Source organism: Vanacampus margaritifer, chromosome 9 (genome assembly GCF_051991255.1).
Source record: "Vanacampus margaritifer isolate UIUO_Vmar chromosome 9, RoL_Vmar_1.0, whole genome shotgun sequence".
Lineage (NCBI taxonomy): Eukaryota > Metazoa > Chordata > Actinopteri > Syngnathiformes > Syngnathidae > Vanacampus > Vanacampus margaritifer.
This window is the reverse complement of record NC_135440.1, coordinates 26,042,800-26,059,014: the sequence shown is the minus strand read 5'-3', so window position 1 is coordinate 26,059,014 and position 16,215 is coordinate 26,042,800. Positions and strand designations below refer to the sequence as shown.

General features: G+C 37.7%; 1 protein-coding gene across 5 annotated transcripts in view; it reads right to left on the bottom strand.

Moving 5' to 3' along the window:
* Positions 1-16,215, bottom strand: part of atp1a3b (ATPase Na+/K+ transporting subunit alpha 3b) — a 40,808-nt gene that overhangs the window by 23,351 nt on the left and 1,242 nt on the right. For 2 of the 5 annotated variants that reach the window (XM_077575768.1, XM_077575772.1), the window contains exon 1: positions 16,059-16,078. In XM_077575768.1, coding sequence (XP_077431894.1) covers positions 16,059-16,063 — 5 coding nt within the window. In that variant the 5' untranslated portion in view covers positions 16,064-16,078. Of the gene's footprint in view, positions 1-3,421; positions 3,656-16,058; positions 16,107-16,215 lie in introns of those variants that run through there. The other 3 variants (XM_077575770.1, XM_077575767.1, XM_077575769.1) reach the window with 3 other exon arrangements.

Sequence of the window (16,215 nt, the reverse complement as noted above, 5' to 3'; positions counted from 1 at the left end):
TATCAGCACGTGCGTGTGTGTGCACGGTTGCATCAATGCACTTAGCAGCAGTTGCAGCAGCAGCAGCAAGGGAGCAATGGTCACGATGCAGAGTCAGCATTTACGTATAAATTATTCATTGCTGTAGTGCAGGGGCGGGGGAACGTTTTTCTACATTCCACTTTTAAGTAAAATATGATGCAGCAATGGGAAAAAATGTGTTTAACAGTCATATACTGCACTTCAGGTTTTACGGCCGCGGCGACTTGAGGTGTTCAAATTGGAACTAATATATTTATTTTTACAACATGTTATTTTATTCTATAAGTAATCTCTACGGTGGATGAGCATATCCGCCTCAAAGCTTTTAGGTTGGGGGTTTGAATCCGTTGTTCTCCCCCTGAATTTGTGTGTTTTTTCTCCAGGTAGTCCAGTTTCCTCCCACATTCCCAAAACAGACGAGTTGAGGGCGTACCCCGCCTCTCACCCAAAGTCAGACCCTAATGAGCATAAATGGTATAGAAAATGGATGGACTAGTATAATTACTTTTAATCTAAGGTGACCAGATGGCAGTCACAAGTTTTGAGCCTTGTGTTTAGCATTAGCCAAAGTAATAACAACCCCCGGTTGCCAAACTGACCAACGATTAAATCGGTTAAACGGCCTAAGATAAAGAAAACAAAAAGGCTAAGTAAAAGTTTAAAAAAAAACAATATATTAGTCACAGTAAGCATCTGGTTATAATCCACAGTGCTTGTAAATTTAGCCATCTCAGCTAACGGGGCTAGCGACATTTGCATATACTGTATGTAGACTTATCGCCAAAATGCTGATGTTACATATTACTTTCCTTGCTATCTGTGACGCAAGCGAGCTTAGCTGGCTAAGCTAACGGGGTAAGCCGTGTCCCATAGCTTGCTCTGCATTATTTCCTTTTGGGACTTTTATACGGTGGATGTAAAAATGTTCAAAGGCATTCGGCACTTCTGCCTGCTTGGGACTCCCAAGATCACCGACATGAGCTAGTGATTATTATGACGGCAAGTGTGTGATTGTTAGGCTATACATAGCTTTAATATGCCTCATACCACCTTATAGAGGACATTTAATTCACAATTTAAAATGGCGCCAATGTTTTTGAATAGTAGGTCAGTGCCATGCTGTCAACAAAATATCCCAAGGATTGGAGGCACTTTAAATTGTAGTTGTGAGTTGGTCCGCATTTAACATGTTTATTTATACCTACACTAAAGAAAATATACATTTTGTAATTGAGTTTTACAGGTTATTAGTCACATTTATGGTATAAACCATTTTGTTATCATAGTAACCTGACATTTAAACAGGGGTGTGTAGACTTTTTATAGCCACTGTCGGGTAACACTGCACAAATGTCTTTGTTCCCACACTGGAATTAATGCTAAACCAATGCTGTAGTAAAAGCTCATCAGCAAAGGTAGCTATTTTGGGCGTACCTTTTTACTTTGCATTCCGCAAGTTGTCACATGCAAAGAGAAGCACTAAAAGAAATAAAGAGCAGGCTACGCTCCAGGCCAACCGTGCCCGATTGGATACAAACTTCATTTTTATGTAACCACACCACAGAATCAGCAGAAGGAGAGCGACCCTTATGCAGCAGCCATGAGTCACGTTTCTTCCCCGCTGCGTTTCTTTCCCAAGCGAGGAGACGCCGCAGCAGTACAGCTAGGCTTCATCCATGCGCTGCTAATTTGCAAGGAAAAAGCAGAATGTGTTCTCACACGAGGCCCCTGAGCGACGCGCGTACACGCCGCTGCGGTTTGACGTGCTTAAAGGGGGCTCGTCGCTAATACTCATTTGCAATCTGCTTGCAAAATGGCTGCCTATCCTTTTCATGGCTGCTTTTGTCCCATCTCGCTGCATCGGTTTCCTCACATGCGTTCTGGAGGAGGAAGGGTGGAAGGGAAACAAAATGCACCCCACAATTTTTGGTCGCCACGGCAACAGAAGTCAGATGACCTTGTCTGAGGGCTTATTTTGCTGAGTCAGAAATTGAGGAATGAGGGAACAGGGTGGTGCTGTTTCCCATTTTGTTGTGGTGGTGGTAGGATGCTCATCAATTCCAGTGTTGGGCAGTAACTAGTTACTACTTAACCCATTACTTTTTTAAATATACTATCTTGATAAATTATTAAATTGAATCATTTAATTGTGCGACACTCGTGAGGATAAGCGGTTCAGAAACAACTAATGAATGGATGGCAGCTGTGTACTGTACTACTTCCTGTTTACAATGGTTTGACGTTTCTGTGCTAACGAAGAATCCGCAATGTGGGCGGGCGTCGGATTCGGCAGTCGAGGCGCGCGCAAGGCGTGTTTTCGACGTGGAAATACGCTCATTACTTTACTTTAGTTGAGCATAAAGGAACAGTGTATGTTCTTTTTTTTAAGTAACTAGAGTTACTTTTAATAGTATAGTATTACTTTTTTTGCTTAAGTAATCATCAGAGTAATTGATTTACTTTTAAAATTAAGTAACTAGTTACTATTTTTTTCAGTAGCGAGAACAACACTGATCAATTCAAAGGTGGCAAAAGTACTTTGAATTCTGGTATTTTAAGTACAAATACTTGAGTAAAAAAGACTGGTCAAATAGAAGTACTGATTAAACTCCTTGTACTTTACTAAAAATAAAGTGTAGCCTAAAAGGAGTCCGGTACAAAATTAATTTTTTCTATGCAATTTGTTATTTGTAAATTCACCTATTTGTGGATTTTTTTTTAAACCTCTTTGCTGAAAACCTCACATATACCAATTCCAACTCTTGAGTAGTCAACGCCGCTACAGATACCAAATACCGATACCACTAGTAAATAAAATCCCCCACCCATAAATGACAGATGATTTTAAAGAAAGATTTTTTCATATCCCAATATATTATTTTTCCTTTAAATTCCACGAAGTTAATGTCAACTTAGTATTCTTATCATTTCGAATTTCTCGTCCCTGATCATAAAACGGCCGCGATAATTGGTCACCGCCGTGAGTACCGATACCGTAAAATAAGACTGGTATTGGCACCGATACTGATATCTGGTATTGGTAGTCACCCACCATAGTCAGTAGAGTACCACCCATGCCTCAATTTGAGCCAGGAAAAAACCTGAATAGGAAACTAAATTTGTACTGTTTATTTTTTTGTGTGGATTTTTGCTACTCAGACTCGTTACTATCCCCCCTCAATAGTGGTAAACAGTGTATAATCATACCATGCTGGCACAAAGAACACAAATATTCTGTGCGCGCAAAGTATTTACCCTTTCACAAACCTACTACAAAGTGTAAACAAAACAATGGCGTTACATTACGTCGCATGTTGTGATCAAAATGTATTCTGTCAAAACACAGACACAAAAAAACATTCTAAATTAGCTCATGATAAGATTTTTTTTAAAAACATACTTGTATGAGGACGCTGTGCTTTGAAATCTTGGCATCTCTAAAAGCAGTCGTTTTCAGGAAATAAGCACAAAAAAACAAAGTCAAAATCCCCATCTTGCTTGAGTTAGTAAACACCGCATCGGTCCAGCGGGTTTCATACGTTGCAAAGCAACATCAACACGAGATCACCCCAAAAATCCTGTTCATTCTCTAACTCAAACCGCAAAAATGCTCATTTAGCACGCCGTCAATTCAATCCTGCGCCAACCCCAGTCCTTCACATCAAAGTTGGCACACGTCGCCCTCTGACCACACAACAGCCTTTCATACTTCACAAAAGCAAACAACTGTGTTATATCATCTTCCCCAAATGATTCTTTTTCAAAGGTCTTAGAACCATGAGTGATGCGAGACATCAAACAATGAGCTGACTGTGAATTTTTCCCCCCACCTTTGCAGACACACGTCGCAGTCAATCAAATAACAAGCCAATTATTCCAAAGGAGAAAATTAGCAACTATTACAAGTAAAAAGTAGTCAGAATAAATCAAATCAATACTTGAGTAAAGAAAAGACACCTGAAAAATCTGTTTAGATTCGCCACTGGTTGTCACACATTGACACACAAGTGCGCCACGCACGCACATGCTGAGACAAAATGAAGGCCATGGAGAATTTTTGGAAACGTATGTGACGTGAGGCGTGAGTCAGGGCTACGGATGGATGCCGAATGTCACAAGGTCTCAGTGTCATGCGCCGCAGACTCACAGCGAGTTCTGTGCTGTATTTAGAATCGTAGATACTGTCGTGTACACTGCGCAGCAGGGATGGACAAAATATGGCTGCTCTTTCATCCGGACCGTCGGGCTTTTGATTTATTCAAGACTAATTTAGTTTTTTTCTTTCCTTAGAATGAATCCTCATACATATTATGAAAAAATACGTTTTTTTCATACCAAGATTTTCCCCACTCTTTTAACTCATTTACTGCCATTGACGGCTATAGACGTCAAAAATTCGGTTGAACTATTTCTATTAGTTTAACATTTTTTTCCACTTTTGTTAACAAGAGTAAGAAAAAAATATTGTTCATTTTGACCAGATATAACATTTGTGATTAATCATGAGTTAACTATTGAAGTCATGCAATTAATTACAATTTTAAAAAATTAATCACCTGACACCCTAATTTTAATAACCTTTTCTTTTTTTGAAAAAAATATTATTTAAAAAAGAAAAAGAAAAAAAAGATTATTATAAATTAGGTCATCAGGCGATTAAATTTTTTCAATTTTAATTAATCACATTACTTTAATAGTTAACTCACGATTAACTCACACATTTTATATCTGTTCTAAATGTACAATAACAACTTTTTTTTTCTTTCTACAGAAATAGTTCAAATAAATTTTTGACGTCTAAAGTCGTCAATGGCAGTGAATGAGTTAATATTGCAGAAATCCTAACTGTTTTTCTACTACATAGAGAAGAACATTTCTAGGTTGACTGAACCTGACATTGTCTTGAATGGGAAAATTCCTTGAAAAAGTGCAGCACAATCTTAAAGCTAAAGGACAACGTATTGTAAAAGAATAAAATGTTCTGCTTTGTTGTTGTAAGACATATGGGACCCAAAAAGAAATTGTTTTGATATATATATTTTAAAAACATAATTAATCATCAACTTAATCGGTGATGAGCATTTTTTTTCTGCCATTTAACTCTTTGACTGCCAAAAACGTTAAATAACGTTTAGTAAAATCCTATGGAGGAGTGCCAAAGACGTTAAAAGACGTTTTTTTCCAAAACAGAGGTGAAACTAACAAACTTTTTGTTTCTGATGAAAGACGAGAGTCCAATCTTTCATTTGGTAGTATGTGTGTTTCCATAGTCCAAACACATAATTTTCTGTGGACCTTGAAAGATCAGTCAAAAATGCTTAAATCGGCTGGCACCCACGGCATCCCTTTTCTGAAAACGTCTGGCAGTCAAAGTTATCGGAATCTACATCAGACTACGGAAATCCGTAGTGGTCAGGGCCTAGTTCAGGTCGTAGGTCACATTAATAGTGGAAAAAGTCCATTTAAAATATATTCCACTAAACTTTGCAAAGGCAGACTCCATTTTTTTTTCATTGGCTCACATGCAAAATGCAGACCAAGCGCATAGAGTACAACTTGTCTACCATCCATTTCCAAACAAACCAGCAGTGACATGCCAAAAAAGGAGCTTGTCCACACTTGCACGGGCGGGCATACTTTTGATTAGAAAGGGGCGTTCGTATGGGAGTCATCTGCGCCCGCTTGCGTGTGTGAAGGTGATCCTTGCTAATCCGCTTTTAGAAACGTCTGACATAATCTGTGCTTCACTCGCAACAGGGTTGGCAGCGGGAGAAGCGAGGAAGGCGGGGAAACGAAAGAGTGTAGGGGGGGGAAGGGGGGGGGCAAAACCCATCCTCGGGATCACGGGGGATGGGTGACGAGGTTAAGAAGGATCGGTGAAAAGAAGAAAAAGGAGGGATGGAGAAATGACGAAGGAGTGAGTCAGGTGGGCGGTGATGGAACATTTCTGTGGGTGTTAGCGTGGACCAAAGATAAGGAAGCTGGATATAACTATGACTGTGCTCCAAGTCATCCAAGTACCATCAGGCCGATGGAATTCACACTCGAACTGGTGCATGTCGCATGCGCACACACATTATGAAAACAAGGGCACTAGAAAGAGGAAAGCTTGAATTAGCAGGAAAGGTACTTTTTCTGCCGGGTCATCGTTAAATCTGCATCTACAACATTACATTGCACCAGGAACAGTCGAATGGCTTTCAGAATGAGAGCTGGATGAAAATGATCAAAGTGAAACACAATCAATATTTCATATCATGATAATAGTGGGCAAAACATTCCAAAGAATCTAAAAAAAATGCACAAATATTTGACATAAAAATTCACAAATCTTAAAAAGTATTAGATGAAACTATACATATATATATATATATATATATATATATATATATATATATATATATGTATATGTATATGTATTTAAAAAAAAAAAAAACAAACAAAAAAAAAAAACATTTATTAATTTTTTTTAATTGATTTGTTGGTTTAAAAAAAAAAAAAAAAAAAAAGGAGAGCAATGATGATGTCAAATCGAATGAACAATACTGAGCTCTCCTGTAAAAAAAAAAAATAGATGAAACTATACAAATATTATTAAATATATAAAACATAAATAAAAAAGAAGAATAAAAAACATTATGAAAGAAACACTATAATATATTGAAAACAATTGAAAAGTATGATTACAGAAAATTACAACATCAAATATTACATATAATTAATATTCAATTCAAATATCCACAAATATGATCAGAAAATTTAATTTTAAAACATCAGTGTCTCCTGTGCATAATGATTGTCCAAGTGCACGTAGTTCAATGCTGTAAATTTTTCCACGTCCCTGCTGACTCTTAAACCTCCCCCCACCACCCACCACCCCCTCCCTCATCCTTGTCTGCTCGGTAGCTGTTCTTTCAGCACCGCCAGCAAAATTCTCCTCTCAACATTCCATAGGCAGAGCAGTGATTCCAAACCACTGTGCCGTAGCAGTATCCGCATTACGAGAAAGTCATGATTGTCGGAGGAAATTTTGTGAAAATCCAGTCAGATTATTGCATGAAAAAAAATCAGATATTTACAAGAAAAAGTAATAATTTTGCTGAAGATAAAGTCACAATATTAAGGTAAAAGCATAATTCTTTCATCATTTAAGTTCCTTAATGATAAGAAAACGGTTGTAAAAAAAAAAAAAGTGGTAGCTTTACAATGGCGTCGTAACGTTGCAAGATTAAAATGGTAACTTTCCGTTTTGTTTAGTTTTTTACAAAAGTAAAATTAGGGCATTTTCATAACTTTACAAAAAATAGAGTTACTTTAAAAATGGGACTGATAAATAAGTTGTAGAATCGTGTCTTTACAAAAAAAAATGATTTGTAACATTGTGATATTAAAGTGAAAATTTCAAGAAAAAATGCTTTACGAAAACAAAGATAAAATTCAACAGGAGAATGTCACAATTTTACCTCAAATAAAGTTTTTTTTAAAAAAAACTGTTGGAACGTTGTAGTTTTAGAAAAACGATTCATAACGTTGCGAGATTAAAGCGGTAATTTGACGAAAAAAGTTGAACAAAAACAAGGATGTAATTCAACTTGAACATTTCATAATTTTACAAAAATAACGTCAGAAAATAGACAATTTTTTTGTAGTTGTAGCTTCACAAGAACGAAGCGAGAGTAAAGTGACCATTTTACGAGGAAATTTCACAAAAAAAGGAGAAAAATTTCATTTTAATCAATTTGCACAAGATTTTATTGTTGTAACATCACAACTTTTCTCTTGTGAGTGAACTTTTGAGTAACCCCCTAAAGGATGACATTGTTGCCACTTGATTGACTGGCCAGCTGCTCTGTACATGAAAGCAGGTTAGTAGGCTGAGGGCAAAATAGCTTTCCACTGCTATTATCGCTGAGCAGATTAGCAGTGTTGCCCTTGCAACCTATTAAGCGGACATTAGACTGAGCAACGCTTTTTGCCTTTGGTGTGATTGTCCGTCGTCTTTTTGTGGTGCAGGAGGAACGGGAGGCTGCCGGCCGGCCGGCTACTTTTGGGGTCGGGGCTCACGTGTGCTTGGAGGCTGTTTGCTTCTCAGGTCTGCTGAGCTTGTAGTGTGTCACCATCACTTAGCATAAAGCAAAAGGAGAGTGGTCGCCAGCACTCGTTTTTCCTGACTGCAAATGCAAGCTGTGAGAAGTGAGCTGACGTGCAGAGGGCAGCCAGGGGTCCAAACGGCCAAAGGGCCAAGCATCGTCTCCGAGTAATTAAAATAATAGTTAGGGCTGGGCAATTCATCGAAATGTAATCGAGATTTTTGTTTTTGGGTTCTCTCAATCTTAGAGAAAATGTAATCGAAAGAAAAATGATTCATGTGCCTTGACGAACGGCGCAATGTGTCTGAAAATTCCCAACATTATGAAAGGACCATTAATAAATTTTGTTTTTTCATATATTTTTTAAAAATATTTTTGTTCCCCCCAAATCCCTGCCACGAAGTTTCCCCTCGTTGTTCCATTTTTACCAGTGTTTTTTTTTAAAGAATATTTGATGTTTGTAAAAAATAATAATAATAATAATAATTTTCCAGTGCATTTAAATGGCCGTCAACATACACAGATTTCCGCTTGCCCGTTCCCTATTCCCAACAAATAGCAGGGGGTTGAATGTGGTTGTATAAATACTCAGTTTTGAAATCAACGAATAATTGTTTTTATTAATCATGACTTCCATATCAATTGAAAAATAAAAAATAAAAATAGAGGGGAAAAAATGTAAAAATATTTATGAAAAATACGAAGAACTGAAAGGAAATATTAGGAACAATTTAAAAAAAAAATACTATTAGATGAAATTATATTAAGAATATAATGAAAACAAACATTTTAAGTTACAAAATATTTGGAAAAAATTAGAAGTTTTCCAAAGTAAATAAAACTCATTAACATAAAAAAAAATACACATACAAAATTGGGTAAAAAAAAAAAAAGTACCAAAATATCACCCCCACTTGCACATGATTATTTATGATGAGCAACATGTGTGCGCAACAAACTGACGGATGCTTTTAACCGCATCTACATGCGTGCGTGCGCGTGTCTGTGTGCGCCACATACGTACGCTCGCACCTCGAGAAGCGACGGCAGCGTTGCATCAGTGGCGGCCATGTACTCGTGTATGTGAGCAGGAAGCGGCCCTTTAATACCTGCCATCCAATCACGCGGCGGCCAGGGGGATGCTGGGAGCCGGACGTCCTTGGGAGTAACCTTGCGGGGAAGCTGGCAGGGGGGGCGGGGGGCGAGGGGGGGCGCTCGGGGACTGAGAGGGGAGAGGGTGTATGCCTCGGACAAGAAAATACACTATATATAATATACATATTGTATATAGATTACATAATACACTATATACATACGGTATATACATACACTGTATATATAACACATATACAGTACAGTATACTATATATGCACACAGTATATACATATATGTATTATATGTATGTAGTAAGTGAAGTACACTAAGAGGATTTAAAGTTCAGCCACTCCTCACTGTCCGTTCCCTCCGTGGCTGTCCTCTAACACTGCAGCAGAATTTCTGCGAAACCAGGATAAGATCATGTAGCACTAAGTCGATGAAAATCATCATACATGCTTGACTCATTGGCCAAACGGGGGGGTGGGGGTGGGGGTGGGGGTGGGGGTGTGTGGGGGGGGGTGCACGCTGTCGCAATCAACACGCGTCACAGATATGAAGCAAGAACAATCGTCAGCACGATTCAAGCTTACATTTCAGTGGCGGTTCTTGGGGAGGGGCAGGGAAAGCTGTAATTGTTTATTATTATTATTTTAAATGTATTTTTAAGGAGAAAAAGTCTTAATTGCAAGTTCAATCCTATTCTACATTCTACTTAACAATATTTTTAATGCTACAAAGAAAAGTCACAACTATAGTGTACAACAGATTTCCACCATTCAATGACTGCTCTGTATTAAATACGCACCCATGTCGCGACTGTACATCGGATATGAAACATACAGTGAGAATGACTGACAGGTCATCTCCATAAGGGAAACATTTATCCTTGAGCAGACATGGCGGGTGCTGGCCCCGTCATGGCCGCACATGTCAGAAGACCCTGAAGAGTGAAGGTCGCCGTGGCGACGGCAAGACCCTCTTACCCCACCCCTATTCATTTCACTCCTCGTCGCATTGCTCATCTGTCGTACGCCGCGACACACACACACACACACACACACGGACGTACGCACGCACACATCAAAGTATGGACACGCACACACAACAGTCATCATAATTGATACGCCGCTGTACGTAATGAAACATCCACTGACTGTCTGCGACTAAATGGCTGGCCGATAATAGTTGAAGGAAAGCAAGCAGTATGACTCAACACTACTATTTTGTATTTATAAATGAAGACCGTCCGTTCAGCTGAATGTCGGCCACAAATTAGGCCGCCCACAGCGTGTTGTCTCCTGGCTTCTCCTTACTGAAAACTGCTTCCTTGTAAAACACGTCAACATTAACTCATTCACTGCCATTGACGGCTATAAACGTCAAAAATTCCTATGAACTATTTCTATTAGTTTTCCACTTTTGTTAACAAGAGTATGAAAACCTAGAATTTTTTTATTGTACATTCAGAACAGATATGAAATTTGTGATTAATCGCGAGTTAACTAGTAAAGTCATGCGATTTATTACGATTAAAAACTTTAATCGCTTGACGCCCCAATTTTTATTTTTTATTTTTTTTATTCATTCACTGCCATTGACGGCTATAAACGTCAAAATTTCATTTGAACTATTTCTATTAGTTTTACATTTTCCCCCCTTTTTGTGAATTTTTTAATTGTACATTTAGAACCGATACAAAATTTGTGATTAATTGTGAGTTAACTAGTGAAGTCATGCGATTAATTACAATTAAAAATTGCTATCGCCTCTTACCCCTAATTTTAATAATCTTTTTATTTTTATGAATTTATGGCAGTGAATGAGTTAAGAAGAATGACCCCCCAAAAAAAGCTGTCAACTGAAAGTGTGGTCTAATAAGTTTAAATGTGTTTGAAGTGTGTGTAAAGGATACAACTACATTTTTTTTAATGACATGGTCTCTCTATATTGTAGATTTTCACCTATTTTGAGTGGTATGCGATAATTCATAGCTAATGCTATCACCTAATTAATAAAATCATATGACTTGGCACTTTTTTGTGTGTCTTTCTATCTCTTGGTTCTTTCCTCTCTCCTCCTTCTTCCCTTAAGAGTCTATTTTTAGCTCCCACTCCACGTCTTACCGGCCTACATATTTGCATCTTCCATATGCGCACGGCGGACATCTTGTGCAGTGCGCGAAGCGATGAGTAAAGGTGGAGGCGATGATGAGCACCGACACCCCAACGACTCACTGGCTAATCCCCCCCCCCACCACCCCACCCCCCTCCCAACTTCCCCCACCACCGCTGTCCTCTGAGCCATCCCATGATGCTCAGAGGAAGGAGAGCTCCCAAGGTTATATATGCCAACACACATGGAGGGGGCACAACATGTGCATACACACACACACACACACACACACACTTATCCTTGACAAAGCTCGGGGGGGGGGGGGGGGGGGGGTGTAACATTTGCATTTAAAGTGCGACACATGTTACGGCACCACATATGGGAGGTCATCCGGTAGCATCACAAAAGCAAGATGAGCGACACGCAAGGACACAACGCGTGGCCCTGAACCCATCACACCTTCATTTTTTTAATAACATTTCACTGATCATCTTCAGTCTGTATTCTATATTTTATTTATTTATTTTGGTATTAAACTATTATTTTTATGATTTTTGTCTTCGTATTTAGATGTTTTGTTTAGGAAAAGCTTTTTTTTCCTTTTTTTTTTTTCCCCTTTTTTACAATAATATGTTGTATGCACCCCCACTAGTCTAAACACGGCATTTTGATTAATATTTGTGTTTTTGTAATTGCAGCAAAATCCACCTATCTCATGGAGCGGCCATTTTGCCACTTGCCGTCGACTGAAAATAACATCACAGATGACATCACAGTACTCAAATAAAAGCCAGTCACGGCTCAGCTGTTTAATGTCACATGACTAAATCCAGATAATAGGTGATGTTTGTTTTTGGACTGCTCACTCTTACGTAAAAATGGATTGCATTTTCCAAACAAAAAATATGAATTATATTTAATTTTATTCATATAGTTATTCATATATAAAGAGGAATCAACCCCCAAAAATATTTTTGGACAATAATAGGTTCTATGCGACCCCACTGGTCTAAATATGGTATTCTGGTTAATATTGTGTTAGTGGAATATGAGTTAAGAAGCAAAATCCAGCTGTTTTTATCCATCTCAGGGGGCGGCCATTTTGCCACTTGCTGTCGACTGAAGATGACATCAATGTTGCGCAAGTCTCTCAAGTAACAACCAACCACAGTGCAGCTTGAGAAAACAGGTGAGCTCTGATTGGTTGTTGCCTGGGCAACATGGATGTCATCTTCAGTTGACAGCAAGTGGCAAAATGGCCGCCCCCTGAGATGCATTAAAAACGACTGGATTCTGCTTCATAACTCATATTCCAAAAATGTCATATTAATCAGAATGTCATGTTTAGACTAGTCAGGTCACATATAACATATTACTGTCAAGAAATGTTTACGGTTGACTTCCACTTTAACCCATTCACTGCCGTTGACGGCTATAGACGTCAAAAATTCATTTGAACTATTTCTATTAGTTTAACATTTTTTTCCACTTGTGTTAATAAGAGTATGAAAACCTAGAAAAATATTTATTGTACATTTAGAACAGATTTAAAATGTGTGATTAATCGTGAGTTAACTATTGAAGTCATGCGATTAATTAATTAATTAATTAATTGACGCCCCTGATTTTTATGAATGTATTCTTAAAAAAAAAAAGATTATTTAAAAAAAAGTCTAGGATTTCATTCTCTTGTTAACAAAAGTGGGAAAAAATGTTAAACAAATAGAAATAGTTAAAATGATTTTTTGACGGTTATAGGCGTCAATGGCAGTGAATGAGTTAATACATCCTATACGAAGCCCCTAAAGTGACAAGGGGGGGGGATAAGTGAAATAAATTGTGGCCGTATTAAAGAGCAAAGTAGCACATGCAGTAATTGCATGTCTGCTCCCCAGATAACCCACAATGCAACAGTGCACGTCTGCAGCGTCCAGCTGTTCACAGCCGCCGTATTAGCCACATTATTGTGCCCGGGGGACATGCTCAGTTGCTGAGCTCAATTAGGATTACGTTGCGGTGTATTAAAATAGACCTGCAGAGTGGGCTGCCCACGTCAAAAGGTTAATCTCGATCTGCGTGACACACAATCAGGACCGGTTTTATAATTACAAGGGATGCTATTTTGCCCTTGGAATATTTCCTGCGAGGACATGTGGACTTCTAAAAATAATAAACCAATGAGAGCCACTAGAAAAGAAAAGAAATGAAGCCTTTACAAATATTAAACAAAGTACCTCCCATCCGCCTACGATACAATTAATGACCCTTCTCGGTTCATAACCAATTACACAACCAGACAACTGACCCAAATAACTCCCTCCTAAACCACAACCTTCAAAACCTAGTAATTTACATGCCTATCCAAATAATCACCTGCCTACCTGCCCAACCAAACAACAAAAAACAAACCAATTACTGTCAGAGTTATTAATTATTTGAAGGACTACTTTTTACTTTTACTTGAGTCATTTGATTGTAAAGGAACGCTTCTCTTACTTGAGAATTTTGAGCGACTGACCCCCTGACAGGAAGTAGCGTCTTCGTCTTAGAAAATGTTGCAAATAAAATGAGTATTATTATGAACCACGGCTACAGTATACCGATCACCTGGTTACCCATTTCTTGCTAGCTTTAACTCATCATTGGTAGTTGACCCAGCTGGGTATAAATAACCCAACCTTGGCTTGTAATCACAGTATTTGACCCAAATTGGCTTTTATTTTACCCAGGAAAAGCATATGATTAGATGTGTTTCACGTTGGGTGAAAAAGCAGAAACCCCCTCGTTAAAGTGAGTAGCTGTGCGGCAAAAAGTGCAAACAAGAACGAGAAAATTGAGACTTGTGTACGCCGACAGGAAGAGTGAGGCCGTTAATCAGTGATTTTTTTTTTTCCCTTTCCGCTTTCACTGTGTTGTTATTTAAGCATTTCCTGGCAGCCAATGGAATACATTAGTGTGTTTGTATGCGTGTGTGTGCGGATGAGTCAACACGTTTGCACTTGTGCCCAGAAATGTGATACAGGATTAAAATGAAAGGAGTGCCAATGATGATGATGATGATGATGATGGTAAAGAAGCAAGCCATGGGAAGAGAAACACACACAAAAAAAGAGAAGGAAAAAAAAACGACAAAACGTGCCAAATAAAGGTAGATATCAAATTAAGTGTTGACTGCCAACAGACATTTGGATGACTGTGTTTGAGTGTGTTTTGTCTGGGTCAGAAACTAAACACTAAAAGGGAGCCACAAGGCAGCTTCGCAAAAAGGCAACTTGAGCTTTTGTCATCAAATATTCATCATTTCAAGCCCTCCGGCAATGTTACTGATTGAAGAAAACATACGTACTGCATGGGGGAAAAAAGGCAAACACAAGCATACATACATGCAAAATTCATGGAAATGTAATTGAATTTTTTATAAAAATGTGTTATAAGACCGTATATGACACTATGTACCTGCATAAAGTATAAGATGAAAAAAAATGGAAATAACGTTTTTTTTGTCGGACAATGATACTATATATGTATAATAAAGAACTATATGTTTTTCAACCTTAAAAACAACACAAATATTTTTTGGTCTTACACAAAAATCAAAATGTGAAGATTACTACTTTTTTACTGAAAAAAAAACTTGTTTAAAAAATACACACAAAAACAGATAAAAGTATCATATTACATTCATTAAGTATAATCTATAAACATAATATTGTATCATTCCTTATATGGGATGAAATCGAATTTTTTGAATTTGGAAAAAAATATGAAAATTAGGCAATACATACTGTTTGTTGGACTTAATTAAAAATAATTAGATAAAAAATTGCTATTTAAATATACTAATACCATTAATATTTTTTTCTTCAAGTATACAGTATTCAAATAAAATATTATACAAAAAAATATATACATTTAGAATTACAAACTTTTTGCTGGATTAATTATGCAAGATATTATCTAATTGGAAAGTTTCTTTGTAGCCAAAAGACAAAGTTTTTTTCTTATTTTTTTTTCATTTTGGGGGGGATAATTTATCAGATTTTTTTACTCCTCACCTTGAGATAACTAAATGGTGTATATATATACTGCATTACTCTAATTTAAATGTTTATTCACTAGAATTTGTATAGGAGATCACAACCGGTTTTAGTTTTTTCCATCACAAAAAAAAAAATAAAAAAAATAATTCCAACTCTTTTCTCCGGAAACCATCATCTGATTTTCCAACTTCTTGTGGCCATTTCAATCATACTCAGCATTTTTCAAAGACTGTCATTGTTGGGGATTCTTGTCACATAGTTTCAAAGTGTTTGGGGAAAATGTGATATTTTGTCGTGGGCCCAATGAAATTCAAATCCCAGAACAAACTAACATGTGTTTGTTTTTTTTAGTTTTTTTTTAGTCAAATCCAGGTCCTACCGCAGACCCTGTTGTGGGTATGTTGTGACAAAAAACGGTTTTGTCCTGCCTCAGGCCATGTAAAAGGCCTGCAATATTGGATAACTCGGTGGTAACTTAATCTGATCACTAATGTGTGCTGTGTGTTCTCTTCTTAATTATAGTTTGCTTTATGATAATCACTCTGAAGTTTGATTGACACTGCGGGACAGGTACTCATTTACAATATGATCATGAATTATCAGGGTTGTAGTTTGCTGGCCCTGTTTTGCTTTGATCATCTGATCCTTCTTTCAACACTGTCAGCGTGAGGGCGTTTTCTCGCCAGCATCACTCACCGCATTGCTGGCCTCTTGTTCTCCTCTCATACACTGTGCCCTTCTGGCCTGGTGTTTGCACAAGTAGTGGAGACGTGATGAACCAGGCAGTGGAAAAAAAAGAAAGGCAAAGTTAGATTGATGGCGGAGAGAAAATTTATGACTAAGTGAATATGTT